The 14,326-nt window shown below is 43.0% G+C and overlaps 1 protein-coding gene across 5 annotated transcripts in view; it reads right to left on the reverse strand.

The window, feature by feature from the left end:
* Positions 1 to 14,326, reverse strand: part of ATXN7 (ataxin 7) — a 130,520-nt gene that overhangs the window by 83,478 nt on the left and 32,716 nt on the right. For 3 of the 5 annotated variants that reach the window (XM_070492823.1, XM_070492819.1, XM_070492820.1), the window contains exons 3-4: positions 2,684 to 3,004; positions 2,376 to 2,444 (exon numbers count right to left, since the gene is read on the reverse strand). In XM_070492823.1, the coding sequence (XP_070348924.1) occupies positions 2,376 to 2,444; positions 2,684 to 2,993 (379 nt within the window). In that variant the 5' untranslated portion in view covers positions 2,994 to 3,004. Of the gene's footprint in view, positions 1 to 2,375; positions 2,445 to 2,683; positions 3,005 to 3,375; positions 3,853 to 14,326 lie in introns of those variants that run through there. The other 2 variants (XM_070492821.1, XM_070492822.1) reach the window with 2 other exon arrangements.

Raw genomic sequence — 14,326 nt, forward strand, 5'->3', positions numbered from 1 at the left:
ATCTCCCTTTACAAAGAGGGAAAGCTAGGTTCTGAGAGGTGAAATAACTAACGCAAGGTTAGGTGATCTTCTCTCACACCCAGGTTTCTAACTCCAGGTCCTCAAGTGGAGGAGAATTCAAGTCTGGCCCATATTCCTAGACACCTTCCAAGATGGGGAGTTTCTGACTTCTAGTGCTTCATTCATATGATCCCTCTATCCACATATTTCTCCTCAATTTAACTTCATTGACGAGAGGAATCAGTACAGATTTAATTCGAAAACACCTTTTCTTGGTAGGAAATAACCTTAACCAAAGACAAAGGATAACTGTCTAATAATTTTTGATAATAGTTATTTTCATTTCTTAAGCACCTGACATGAGCTGTTTGTTAGAAAAGCAAAGGCCCACTGCGTGTGTGCTGAACAACCTCACGCTTAGATTTTTAAAATGTCCCGGAAAATCCACAAAGTCACAAATGAATCAAGAACTGACTGAATTAAAAACTTGAGTTTCTACTCAAAACAGCCAAGCAGAGTTTCAGATGACCTGGCCGCTTCGGTATCCTCTGAATGGTTAGCGCAGCTTAAAAAATAAAAAAGATACCACTAACAATCACTAATAATTTGACAGGTCAGAAGCACACAAAACCAAATCTATGACCCCTTTGTACCTCAAGACAGTGGTTAAGAGGTCTTAGATTTTCATGCTAAAACCTACTGATGAATATGTCCCAGCAAAAAAAACAATAAACATAGCAAAAATGGGGTCCAAGTCACTAAATATGATTGGGTCTCCGTCCACACCAAGTTGCCCAGGGAAACACTAATTAACTTACTCAACCTCTACAGGGGAATTACCAATAATCAGCACCCTGTTTTAACACAGATTTAGAAACCCTTTATGGGAAATGTATCCACACCCAGAGAATGAAAACTAAGAACAAGAACGGGTCAGGTCCTCTAAAGCTCTACTCCAACTGCTTCCTCTGAGAGTTGCCACCTAGTGATTTCAATTTTTTAAGCCCAGGCGGGCTGCCAATTCAACGCTAAAACCGGACTAACAACTGATTTTTCCTATTGCAACATCGCCAGCAAGTCCTGTGCTTTCCCTCTCTTTCCTTTGCTCTCAAATAGCAATTCTCATTTTCAAAATCAACTAATTTGCTCTATAATCTGTTCCAACTGGAAGCTCTCAGAGAGCTGCCACTGGTATTACTCTTCCTCTTAGTGCCAAGAAGCCAACAAGTGGCCAATTCAAAAAACCAAAACAGCAAACGTGAAAAGTCAGCCACTAAAAACAAGAAGTAAATGCGGAGACAGAGTAACAACGAGCCAACTCTGAACTTTAAAATGTTCCACTTGCCAAAGTTCTACCTATTCTTGGGCCCTGGAGAAGAACTATGCCAAAGTAAGTGGCTACACATGAGAAATAAAATTGCATTAGGGAACAGAAACTCAGTATTTTGGATGCCAAACCTCACTCAAGGCCTTGTCCTTACTATCACTGAAAGAATAACTTGAACTGAACCTAAAGCTGACTGGTCTCCGGAAGGCCTTTCTGACCAGTGTGCCCAGGCCTGGCACAGGCATCGGACAGTTAAGGGGACTATTCAAAGAAAAAGAAAATCTGAAGGAAAAGTCTGACAGTTTCTAGATACCAGACCTGACTTTCATTTGCAGTCACACCTTTAGCTACAGGTATTTCCCTAGAGTATCCTTCTACCAAACAGTTTTAATAGAAATTGGCCAATAATTAGTCTCTGATTTCACTAAGGACAGTAAAGGCTTATCTCACCATACCAATTCTGGTCACCCAGCGGGCCCCCTCCCCATCTAGGCAGCTCACAAAAATATCTGACCAACTTCTCCTCCGTTCTGATGATCCTTTTGATGAACCTTTGTAATTTAAGTCTCGTAGAAATAAGGCTGCACAGGTAAAGCGTCATCTTTTTTAAAGTTCAAAATTCAGTTTGACCGCCAGTAGAAAATTTGAGGTGGCAAGGTTCCCTTTCCAGAGCCCCTTAAAACATCCGTGGACATGCTTTCGGAAGCTGCGAATTCCTTCCTCCACTCACGTTTTTCCGTAAGGAGGTCAGACTGAAGGGATCTGAGTTAGACTCACTGCCGGTCCCCCAGCGCTCATCATTGAACCACGCCGCTCATGCTGCACCACGCCAGGCCTCCAGTGAAGGGTTCCAGGACGCTCCCCATGACAGGAAGCCCCCGGAAACCAGATTTTCCAAACGCTCCATCCTCCCCCTTATTCCTCCTCTGGCAGCATCCTCGCGTGGAGGGAGGAGTGGGTAACGTGGGCTAAAGTTCCCCGCCCCGGTGAAGCCAGCAAGGAAACTTCCCTGGGGCTTGCACAAACTCCTTCAGGGGGCTGAACTCACCTTCGCGACAGAGCCCCATGACTTCTCGGTTTTTCCCAAACTCCTTGAAACTTTCGTCCAATTCCGTCCCTAGGAGACACACACACACAGGAGGAGGGGAGAGGCAGGTCAGTGGCCAGGAGTGTGACGCACGCTCACGCACGCACGGAGAAGGTGCGGGCACCTCCGCGTTCCCCGACCAAGCGATAGCATCTCTGACCCACCGAGGGGGAGGGTCACAGGACGGGGGGAGGGGAGGAGAAGGGAAAGAGGATGGGGAGCGCTGGGTGGGGGGGCGGCGTGGGGAGGCGGGGGGCGTGGACACTCACCGTCCTTCCCAGGAAGTTTGGAAGCCTCGACCCACAGATTCCACGACTGCCCCAGCATCGCTTCGGGACTGGGCAGGGGCCTGCGCTCTCCGACGGTCGCCATTGCGGTGGCGGCCGAGGTGGAGGCGGCGCCGGGGCCACCGTCCTCCGGCCGTAGGCGCCGTGGCGGCTGCTGCCGCTGGGGCTGCTGCGGCGGCGGCAGCAGCTGCTGCTGGGGCTGCTGCTGCCGGGCGGCCGCGGCCGCCGCTCCGCCCGCCGCCGCCGCTCGGCGCGGCTCCCCCCTGACGTCATCCGCGGCCCGCTCCGACATTCTTTCCGCTCCTACAATGTAACAAAAAAAGGGGGAAAAGAGTCGCGCGGGGGCCGCTTTTAAGGAGGCGCCGGGGAGTTCCGGCGGCGTGCGCGGCCCGCGGGCCGGGTGGGGCGCGCTGACAGCGCCCCCCGGCCGCCCAGCCCCCCAGCCCGCGTCCTCGCGGCCACCCCCCGCCCCGGGAGTAAAGTCCGCGGCACCGGCTCGCTTTCGCTTTCGACTCCGGCAGCCCCTCGGGGGAGGGGACGGGCCGCCGGCGGCCCGCCACCGCGGCGCAGGGTTCCCTGCCTGCTCCACCGCGGAGACCCGGCACAGAGACCGGCGCCCACCCCAACCCGGCGCCCCACCACGGCGGCCCGTGGCAGAGAGGCCCGAGACGCACCCCTGGCCCTCGGGCTGCCCACCCTGAGGCGGCTCGCATCCCCGGGCCAGGCCCGGCGGCCTCGCTCCTTCCTTCCGTCCGCGCGTCCGTCCGAGCGGCGGCGCCCGGCCGGCTCCCTTAAGCAGAGGCGCCTCCCGCCGCCTCCTCCCCCTCGCCGGTCCCTCCCTCTCAGCTCGCTCCGGCGAAGTTTGCTCGTCAAGCCCCCGGAGTGGAGCCAGGGCGAAGTCGGAAACGCAGCCGGCTATGGAGGAGCCGGCCGGCTGGCCCTGAGACACCTTCGAGTGTCGTCGCCGTCGGGCCCTCCCGCCCCGGGGTCGGTTCAGGGAGCGCTTCGCTCTCCGCTCGCAGGCGGCCGCGCAGCTGTCAAAAGCATGAATGGGAAGCCGCCGCCGAGCGGACGCCTAGCGTGGAGGAAACCGCGGGCAGGCGAGGAAAGGCGGCCCAGGTGCCCGCCCAGGTGTCAGCCCGAAGCCGGGTTTCACCCGGTGCCCCCCACTGGAGGTCACGGCGTGCTCCCGGGGGACGTGAACTTCTTGTCCAGCAAAGAGGAGACCATGAAATCAGTGTAAGATGGAGTGCAGGAAAGATAAGGAGGCGAATCCGTTTACATCTTTTGGAGACACTATCCCAAATTTCTCTATTTCCCCTTCCACTGCTGCTGCAAGTGATTCATTCGGACCGAAAATAAAATCTTGTCATTTAAAAACCTGGTTGATTTTTAACTCCAGTTGTTAGTCTCTCCCTCTTTCTGGTTATCTTTGCTTGGGCACGGCGAGAACCCAAGGATTAGGAGAATGTACAGCATTCCTAGAAAATGTGTTTAGAAAATAGTTTTTTTCAGATTTTGTTCACTAAATTAAGCATTGGCCCATAAAATTTAGCACCCCCCCCAACACACACATACACTGCGTGCAAAGCTTTTGCTTAAGTGACAGGTAAAGATGGTAAAGTAAAGGTTACTTAATGAACTAAAGCATGCCAAGTACTTGAAACAGTACCAGACCACACTAAGCACTTTCCATAAATGTTGGTATTATTGGTTATTTCAAACTGATGTGAAAATCTGAAGCCTGAGACAGAAACAATGATTTCAATCATCATGTTTCACATGGTAGTAATATCGACACTCCTGTGGCACGTGTGTCATAGCTGCTTGCTTACATGGAGTGCTTTCTCCAGGTGGGGAGGAAGTGGGTTTATTCATGTTTTTTATCTAGAACATCTGGTGTGACAGAGGTGACCAAGTTCTCTGCTAAAGAAACAAAGTCCGATTTACAGAAACATAAACGTGTTTAAATAAGAGGAAAAATTAATAAGGAAATGTTACTGCAACCTAAACTTAATGCACGGCTCTTGTAGAAAGGGTTTGTTTTAGGTTCAAAATTTAAAATCTTTAGAAAAAAATACATGCTATATTAATTTTTTATTTTAAAAAGATTCAGAAATAAGTGCGCACAGTTTTTTCCTGGATTGCATGCAAACATTAAGTGTTTAAGTTCACATTAAACAAAAAGCGAAACTATGGATGCTTCCTGTCCTTATCTAAGAAGTAATAAAAACAAAATAACCAAAAATAGTAGAAATGATTGGAAGGATAAAAAACAAATCATTCATAAAACTTTAACTTCCTACATAAGAGTATCAATGGGAAAAATGCATGAGTAAAATATATAATTCCCTTGGTTAACAGTAGGGTTCCTAACTCTGAACATAGGCCCTCAATCTTGGATGAACCCAAAGCAGACTTTCAATTTTTCATTCATTCCAAATAACTGAAAAATCTGTAGGATTACATAACAACATCCAACTTCTCTGTTTTCCTAGATTAAAGTACACAATTTATCAATTACTTTGAATTTTGTAACTCTACATGTAAGATAAATAAAAATTTGAATCTTAATGGCATTTGGAGCTGCCATTAAAAAGCACAGCTCAAGGGCGACCGAGCGCTATTTAGATACCAAAGGCAGCCTGCCTATTGAGTGCAGCTCTCCAGATCCCTGAGAGTACAGGGTGAGAAGGAAAATAAGGGGAAGAATGGCAAATGTGAGGTACAGTCCCACTTCCTCACGATGTTGCTTGATTTCCCCCTTTTTACATGTGAAAATACTTCAAGATTCACTAATTACTTTTAGCCAGTGGGGGTCAACATGGCAATTTATAATACTTCAACTTCTGTCCTTATTTCTACTTGATACTTTTTTTCCTTCCAAAGTTTTGATTGGTTTAATAAGAAAACACAACAGGGCTTAAAATGCCATATCTTCTTGGCATTATGATAGTTATTAAGAGAAATTATTACTGATAGCAGCTGTCAATTATTGAGCACCTACTAGATGCCAAGCATTGCCTGAGGTAGCTTGCTGCATTATCTCAATTAATATTCACAGGTGTGTGTGTAAGGCAGAAGTTGTATTACTTACAATTTACAGATAAGGAAAATGAGCGATGGCTCTGGAGTCAGTCCCTATGAATTCTTTCTGGGTTCATATACCAGCTCTTCCACTTACAAGCTGTGTAAACTGAGCTAGTTATAACTTCTCTGTACCTCAGTTTCCTAATCTGTAAAACAGAGATAAAGCCAGGCTTCTTCTGAGGATTACATGACAAGATCCATAGAAAGCACTTGATACAAATCTTAACACAAAATAAACATTATAGTACGTGTCTTATGTCAAACTGAGCAATTCAGATCAAATCTTATCTGGGAAATGTATCACCAAGTTCAAGAAGATGTGGGAACCAACAGAATGACAAGCAATACCTGGCATCACCTCATCAATTCTCTTGTGCTGTAGCCAATGCATTTTACCACCCTCTCTTCACCCATAAGGAAGTCCTAACCACTTGTAGAGCAGGCAGTTTGTGATACCCATAGTTGGTGTGGGTTTCCCAATAGTTCGAATGAGTCATCAACAAAAGTCAAAACTGCTAGCTGAGAAAGTACAGTGTTTTGATACTCAAATTTGGGCAACATTTTAAAAGTATTCCTTATACAAAGGGCACTCTGTAGAGGCAGAAAGTCAAGTACTCAATTTTACCTACCAGGCCATAATAAAGAACCAGATGACTTCTTACCTAAATACCCCTCTTCTACACCCAAAAAATATAAAAAGAAAATGACCAATACAATTTATATTGAATTAATATAATTATTTTAATATAGTAGTGTGTCTTGTATGCTATCAATCAGTTCTCTTGCCAGCGTACTTCTGATGATATCTTTTAGCTGAGGATCTTCAGTATCTGTCTGCACAGATAACTGATATGTTTTATAAAGTTTAAGTAATGAGGAGTCAATTTATCAAATAGTTTCTGATTGCCTACCACATACCAGGCACTCTGCTAGGCACCAGGATGAACAAAAACAGCAATTTCACTGAGGACATGGGAAGAGTAAGAAGTAGGGGAAAATTTAATTCATCAAAATGCTCTTATGGAAAAAGCTGTCACCACCAATTAGATTGTATGTGGATTAAGAACTAGGCCGTCAGAAGTGAAACGCTGCCAAATTCTGAGCATTTCATCCCTTCCAGGGATGTATTTAAAATATGGCCTTACTTCACCATCCAAATTTAGGGATGTTCCCAATAGGTGCCAAGGGTAACAAGGTCTCTCTTTACAAAAAGGATTCTTTGCACAGCAGATTCACTTGTAAAATGTTTTGTTCAAAGGCCAAAGGCATCACTAAGTGAAAACAAAACAAAACAAAAAAAGGTCGATCTTTCCAGTCTGTAAATCCAATTTAACGTAAAATGGTTGAAACTGTCCAAAACTTTTCTAAGATTTAAGACCCCACATAACCAGCCTTTTTATTTGGAAAAAACCACCAGTCCCAATACAAAACTTAATAAACTTGAAAACCAGCAACTGCAGTATATTTCTCTGTGCAAATTACAGGCTTGGTAACAGAGATTCTCCATTATCAACCCCAAAGGGCTGCAGTCATTTGAGTAACAAGAAACTCAGATCCACTACATTAGAAATGTGTTGGCTTTAGTTTATTTCCTCCTAAAATTGGCTGAGTCTTTATTCATATTTCTGACTACATCTCTGTCTTTCCTTCTTTCTTCTCCAGATAGACCCAGGGCTCTCTTCTGCATATGGGGTACAGCAGGCAATGCCCCTCAACTGTGCTCCCTCTAGTGAAATCCTTTATAATCTGTCATGAATACATCAGTTTTCCAGTAGGGGGAGAAGAGTGGAAGGAGGAAACTGAATTCATCAGCTTAGTGGCTGGAATTGCTGACAGACAATCAAGTGCAAAATTAGGAATAAAAAGGATAGTTGCAGAAGTAAAGACTTAAAGATGAGGGTAATTATCTTTTTAAAGACTTAACCTGTACTCGTATTCATTCTACAAACTCCGTCATTTGCTAAGAAGTTCAAAGCTTTGAAGTTTTGGTTTGTTTTTTTAATTATATGTGTGCAGCTGTGTACAAATTCTCCCAAAGAAATATTCACCAGTAATAGCAAGCTGTTTAAAAGAGAGAAAAATTTTAAAATATACATATAAAAGGTAATAAATTATAACTTTAAACTGAATAATGCCCAAATGTTTCTAGGGATTTAATACTGGCCTGTAATTTTAAACTAATGACAAACTTGATTTAAAAATCTTCCTTTAAAGTCTTTAGGTTAAGTAGTTTTTAAAAAATAGAGAAAAAGGATTAAGTTATAGAAAAGGAATGCAAAAGTTGGACCAATATTTAGCTATAAAAAGAGGCTGACTATATAGTTAAGTTCTAGTGCACTGCCTCAGATGCAATAAAATGCAAAGATTAAACACACTGTTAAAAATAATTCCCTGTGTCACTTTTGTACCAATACAGCTTTCACTGAAGTGACTGTAAATATCACTATCTTATAGGCCCAGCAGTTAAGAGCATGGTTTCTAGAGCTTATCTGCCCAGGCTGAATCCCAGTTCTACCACTTAATAGCCGTATAACTCTGGGGAAATCATTTAACCTCTCTGTGCCTGTTTTCTCATCTATAAATTGAGTAAAACAGGAGTATCTACTTTATGAGGAAGATTAAGAAAGTTAACAGTACAAAAGCACCCTATAAGTGTTAGCTATTACTATTAGTACCAAGCCTGTCATATAGAAGCCCCCATTCTAATCCATCCATGCTATACTACCAGATCAGTCGTGCAGAACGAAGCATGGCTCTAGTTACGTCAGTCCTTGCTCCAACACTTTTTGGGGCTCCCCACTGACCGCCAAATTCAATAAAAACTTCTCTCCTAGCACTGAAGGCCCTCTATAGTTGGCCCCAGCCCCAGTACAGCATTCCCTCCAGCAGGTACTCTACAGTCCAGCCAAAATGACCAATTCACAGCTTCAAACATGCTCCCCACTCCAGATCCCAGCTCCCAAGCTTTGTTCATAAAGGTCACTCCGTCTATAATACTTATCCCCCCTTGGCTGAAATCCTACCATTAATCAAGTCCCTTCTCATGTCTCTCATTTCTTTAACAAAATCCTTCCTAATCCCTCACACTAAACACATGGGAACTCATCCCCAACTCCAAACCACAGGACTTTATGGCTTGTGCTTAAGAGTATATGCTCTGAAATCAAAGTGGCAATGAGATATATGCTTAGTCTCCCAGGGATCATCAGTTTCCATTCCCAACATAAAGGGTGTCATTTGGAACTTGGAACCCACCTCCCCACAAACTCTAAGATGTGTCGTGGCCAGGTACCCAAGCTGGTCAGCAAATGCCTTAGGGCTGAACTCTAAGACCAACAGTGCAAGTGTGTTAGTATAAGAGAGAAGGAACAACATAGACCTTTCTTCCCCCTTTCCTCAGCAAAGTTCTAGCTCTAAGCAAAGTTACAGATCCAGCAAACACGCCGCCCCGACTTTTCCACATTCTTTGTGGGCACCCTAATCCAGCAGCCCATCTGGGTTTGTACTGCTTCCCAAAGGACAGATTGTTCCACAAAGTTTTGCATTCTCCTTCCACCCCCAAAATAAAACCTTCCTTTTCTCGGTAGAGATAAACAGCATGCAGATTTAACTATTTTTCACTAACCTGTGAATGAATGACTAGAATACAGTTCCCTGTCTTCAACCCCCAACCCAAACAAATTTTCTCTTATAAAAGGGGAGACCTTAACCCAAATGACTTTCTAGATGTGATGGCCTAAAACTTTCTTCCCAGAAATACCCAATTACTAAACTCCTGTGGCCATCCTGATTTTAAATGGCACCATCTATGACTCAAGGTACAGTTTCTGACCTTTTATTTTAACCTCTCTTTTGATCAACATAAAATCTGCAGGACCTGGAGACCTTGATCCTCGTCTCTACTTTCTGTGGCATCCTCCTCCCCACCAAACTCGTCTGAGTGAAGGAACTTCAGGAGCAGGAAAGGTTAACGGGAAGAAAGTTGCTACTGCTGAGAAATCTACCTTTGCTGCTTTGCAGAGCTTCTTGCCTCTCTCCACTTTAGCAAACAGGTACTTTCACAAAGCACTGGGATTTTTCCAAATGGTTTCTGGGGGCAGTGGCAGCAGAGCAGCAATCACAAGTAGGTGGTTAGTAGGCTGGAATCCAACTTACCAGCTATTTCTTTAAAAACAGAGCCAAACAGATAAATTGGACTTAATCAAAATTATTAAACTTTTGTGCTTCAAAGGATACTTTTAAGAAAGCGAAAAGACACTCTACAGTACAAAGAAAATTTTTGCAAATCATATAACTGATTAGGAGCTTGTATCTAAAATGTATAAAGAACTTTTACAACTCAAAAAGCCCCCTAAATAATTCTATTTTCAAATGGCCAAAGGATCTCAACAGACATTTCTCCAAAGAAGATAATACGAATGACCAAAAGCAAATGAAAAGATGTTCAACATCATTTGTCATTAGAGAAACACAAATCAAAACCACAATAAGATACCATTACACACCCACATAATTGCTAATAAGTAAATAAAAACAAACAAAATCAGAAAATGACAAGAGTTTGCAAGGATGTAGAGGAAGTAGAATCCTTGTATATTGCTGGTGGGAACGTAAAAGAGTGCAGCTCCTGCAGAAAACAGTTTGTCACTCGGAAGCCAAAACACTCACTCAAAACAGCAGTCACTCAGAAGGTTAAACACAGAATTATAATATGATCCTGCAATTCCACTTCTAAGTATATACTCAAAAGAATCAAAAGCAGGGACTAAAAGAGATACTTGCACACCAATGTTCATAACAATATTATTCACAAAAGCCAAACGGTGGAAGCAACCCAAGTATCTACCAATTGATGAAGGGTTAAATAAAATGTTGTATATCCACACAATGGAATATTATTCAGCCATTAAAAGCAATGAAGTACTACTACATGCTATAACGTGGATGAACTTCAAAAACAAGCTAAATAAAAGAAACCAGACACAAAAGACCATATATTATACGATTTAATTTACGTAAAATATCCAGAATAGGCAAATCCGTAGAGACAGAAGGCAGACAAGTGCCTTCCAGGGCCTGGGAAAGAGAGGAGGGGGAGTGACTGCTTAACGGAAATGGGGTCTCCAAACAGGGGTGATGAAAATGTTTTAGATCTAGACAGAGGTGATGGTTGTGCAACATTGTGAATGTACTAAAAACTATTAAATGGGTAAATTTGTGGTATTTGAATTATATCTCAATAAAGCTATTATTTAAAAAAAAGCCAACATTACAACTCAGAAAATTTCACACAAAATTATGGATTGATTTCTCAAAAAATCTCTACGATCTCATATCATTAGCCATAAGGTCCCTCATGTCAACCTAACTCTGGACCTTAACAGGACATGTTTGTCTCTGCCTCAGTTAGCTTCTCTGTAAAAGGATGATCATAACAAATAACAACATCAGTCTCATCAGGTTATTATGGGGAGTCAATGAATTAATATACAGAGAACTGAGGGCTGGCCCAGTGGCTCAGCAGTTAAGTGCACACGGCCCAGGGTTCGCCGGTTCGGATCCCGGGTGCAGACATGGCACTGCTTGGCAGGCCATGCTGTGGCAGGCGTCCCACATGTAAAGCAGAGGAAGGTGGGCACGGATGTTAGCTCAGGGCCGGTCCTCCTCGGTAAAAAGAGGAGGAGTGGCAGCCGTTAGCTCAGGGTTACTCTTCCTCAAAAAAGTAAAAAAAAAAAAATATATATATGGAGAACAGTGCCTGGCACACAGTAAGTGCTCATTGAAAGTTAGCTACTTTCATAGTTTATGATACCTCATCCTATTTGTAATAGAGGTAAATAGCATTTGCTTTTCAACTTTTTTTGTTTTCACAAATGAAAGCATAGCATATAATGTAGCAGTCCAAAAGAAAGAAGTGGAAAGACAGCCAAGATATAAATTTTTAAAAGGCAACATGCAAAATACTATGCATAATATGTGCCTATCTTTGTGAAAAAGTAATGATGATGATGGTAAGTCTGTGCACAGAAAACAGACAACTCTGGACTTACGGAGAGCAGAGAGTGAAAGAACGTAATTAAAGGGGCTTTTTATCGACATACATATTTACATAGTGTTTACATTTTTCCAGCTTTATTGAAATATAAATGACTTTTAACATTGTGTTAAGCTTAAGGTGTACAACGTGATGATTTGATATATATACATATATAATTGCAAAATAATTACCACGATAAGGTTAGTTGACACATCCATCACCTCATACAGTTACCTAAATTTTTCTTAACAACACACTTGAATAACCAGAACCTATAATAAGGATATTTTTTAAAAGAAAAAGAAACTCTAAATTAATTTTGTTTAAGACTTTTGTGAGATTGTCATAAAATTCCATCATGTGAGTAGGAATATCACAGATTGATAAAACCAGAGGCCATTTATTTTGCTTTGAAACCCAGAGGCTGGGATTCCCGAAGTGCCAAAATCTCTTTAGTTTCTTTCTCCCTTATGGAGTATACACTGCTAAATTTTACAGCTGCCAACAGAAGAGATTCTAAACTCCTTGGCCTGGCAGTCAACACTTTCACCATCTTGCCCAACATCCTTCTAGGCTTTATCACCCATCCCGCCCCCTTGCAAAGACTCCACTCCAGCTAAACAAGCCATAAAATACACATCCCTCAAATGTTTTTCTGCATGCCATTCTTTTTTCCTTTTTAACTGAGGAAAAATTCACGTGACATAAAATTCACCATTTTAACCATTTTAAAGCATACAACTTAGTGACACTTAGTACATTCACAATGTGGTGCAATCATCATCACTATATGGTCCAGAACATTTTCACTGCCCCCAAAGGAAACTCTGTACCCATTAGGCAGTCACTCCCCATCTCCTATCCCTAATCCCGCCCCTTGAAACCACATTTATTGTCTGTCTCAACAGATTTGCCTATTTTGGATATTTCACACAACTGAAACCATACACTACATGGCCTTTTGTGTCTGGCTTCTTTCAGTTAGCATAATGTTTTTGAGCTTCATCCATGTTGGAGCATGTATCTGTAATTTATTACTCTTTGTGGCTGAATAATATTCCATTGTGTGGATATACCACAGTTTGTTTATCCATTCATCAGTTCACGGACATTTGGGTTGTTTCCACCTTCTGGCTATTGTGAATAGCTGCATGCCATTATCTTTCCCTTCTTTCAGTTTCATGTGCTAATAAGCAAAGTCTGGTGAGTTTCAAATCAACTCTTACCTCCCCCCAACTTAGTCTGGCCCAAAGTTCTCACCTTTCTCTGAATTGTTTTACCACTTGTATACCCGAGGTAGCAAACTGTCAGTGATGGCAGAATCCCACAGACGTATTTAGGTTGACTCAAACTGTTTTCTTTTCTTAAATTAGTTGCTAACATTGAAAAAACTCAAGAAAAATCATTAAAGTCAAGATTTCAGTTCCCTTAAAGTAAGTCTGGTAACATCATCATTTCTTGTCTGGGTTATTACAATAACCACAGTTTAACTGGTCTCACTGCTTTACCCTCGCCCCCCACAGCCTATTTCAATACAGTGGCCACAGTGGTTCATTAAAACAGAAGTCAGATCAAGTCACTCCTCTACTCAGAAACTTCCAGTGGACTCCCACTTCTCCCAGAGTAACAGCCAAGGCCCACTGGATGGCCTACGAGGCTGTGCACACTGGCCTTGTACCCGTCTGACTTTATTTCCTACCACTCCCTATCTACTCACTCAGCTCTGGCCTTCTTTCTGGTGCTTGGGCAGCCCAGGCAGGCTCCTACTTTAGGTCTTTGCACTGCATGTTCACTCTCTCCCCAGATAGGTCAGTGGTTCACTCCTTCACCCTTAATGCTCAGATCTCACCATTTCACCTTTATTTAAAACTGCGAGTCTGATCCCTCCTCAGCTCTCCTGATTCTCCTTATCCTGACCCACTTTTTCTAACCAATTATCATCATCTAGTATAATGTATAATGTATTTACTTATTACATTTGCTATCTATTACCTGTTTCTTTCTATGAAGAGATAAATGCCACAATGGTAGGACTTTTGTCCCTTTGACTTACTAATTAATCCCCAGTGCCCAGAAGAGAGCACAGCATGTAGATGGTGCTCAATAAATATTTGTTGACTGGCTATTGGGTTTACAATCAGCTGGTGCTGAAAAGGGGCTGCCCTTTTAGCTTGGTCATGAATTTTTTTTTACACTTTTTTTTGCTGAAGAAGATTCACCCTGCGCTAACATCTATTGCCAATCTTCCTTTTGTTTTCGCTTGAGGGAGATTAGCCCTAAGCTAGCATCTGTGCCAATCTTCCTCTATTTTGTATGTAGGACGCCACCATAGCATGGCTGGTGAGTGATGTAGGTCCACGCCTGGGATCCGAACCCACGAACACAGGCCACCAAAGCAGAGCACATGGAACTTTAACCTCTTGGCCACAGGGCTGGCCCCTAGATTGGTCATGAATTGGACAGTTTCTCACAGTTCCACTTGGCCCATTTCATTCCTC

The sequence above is a fragment of the Equus asinus genome, chromosome 21 (assembly GCF_041296235.1).
Source record: "Equus asinus isolate D_3611 breed Donkey chromosome 21, EquAss-T2T_v2, whole genome shotgun sequence".
NCBI classification, from domain to species: Eukaryota; Metazoa; Chordata; class Mammalia; order Perissodactyla; family Equidae; genus Equus; species Equus asinus.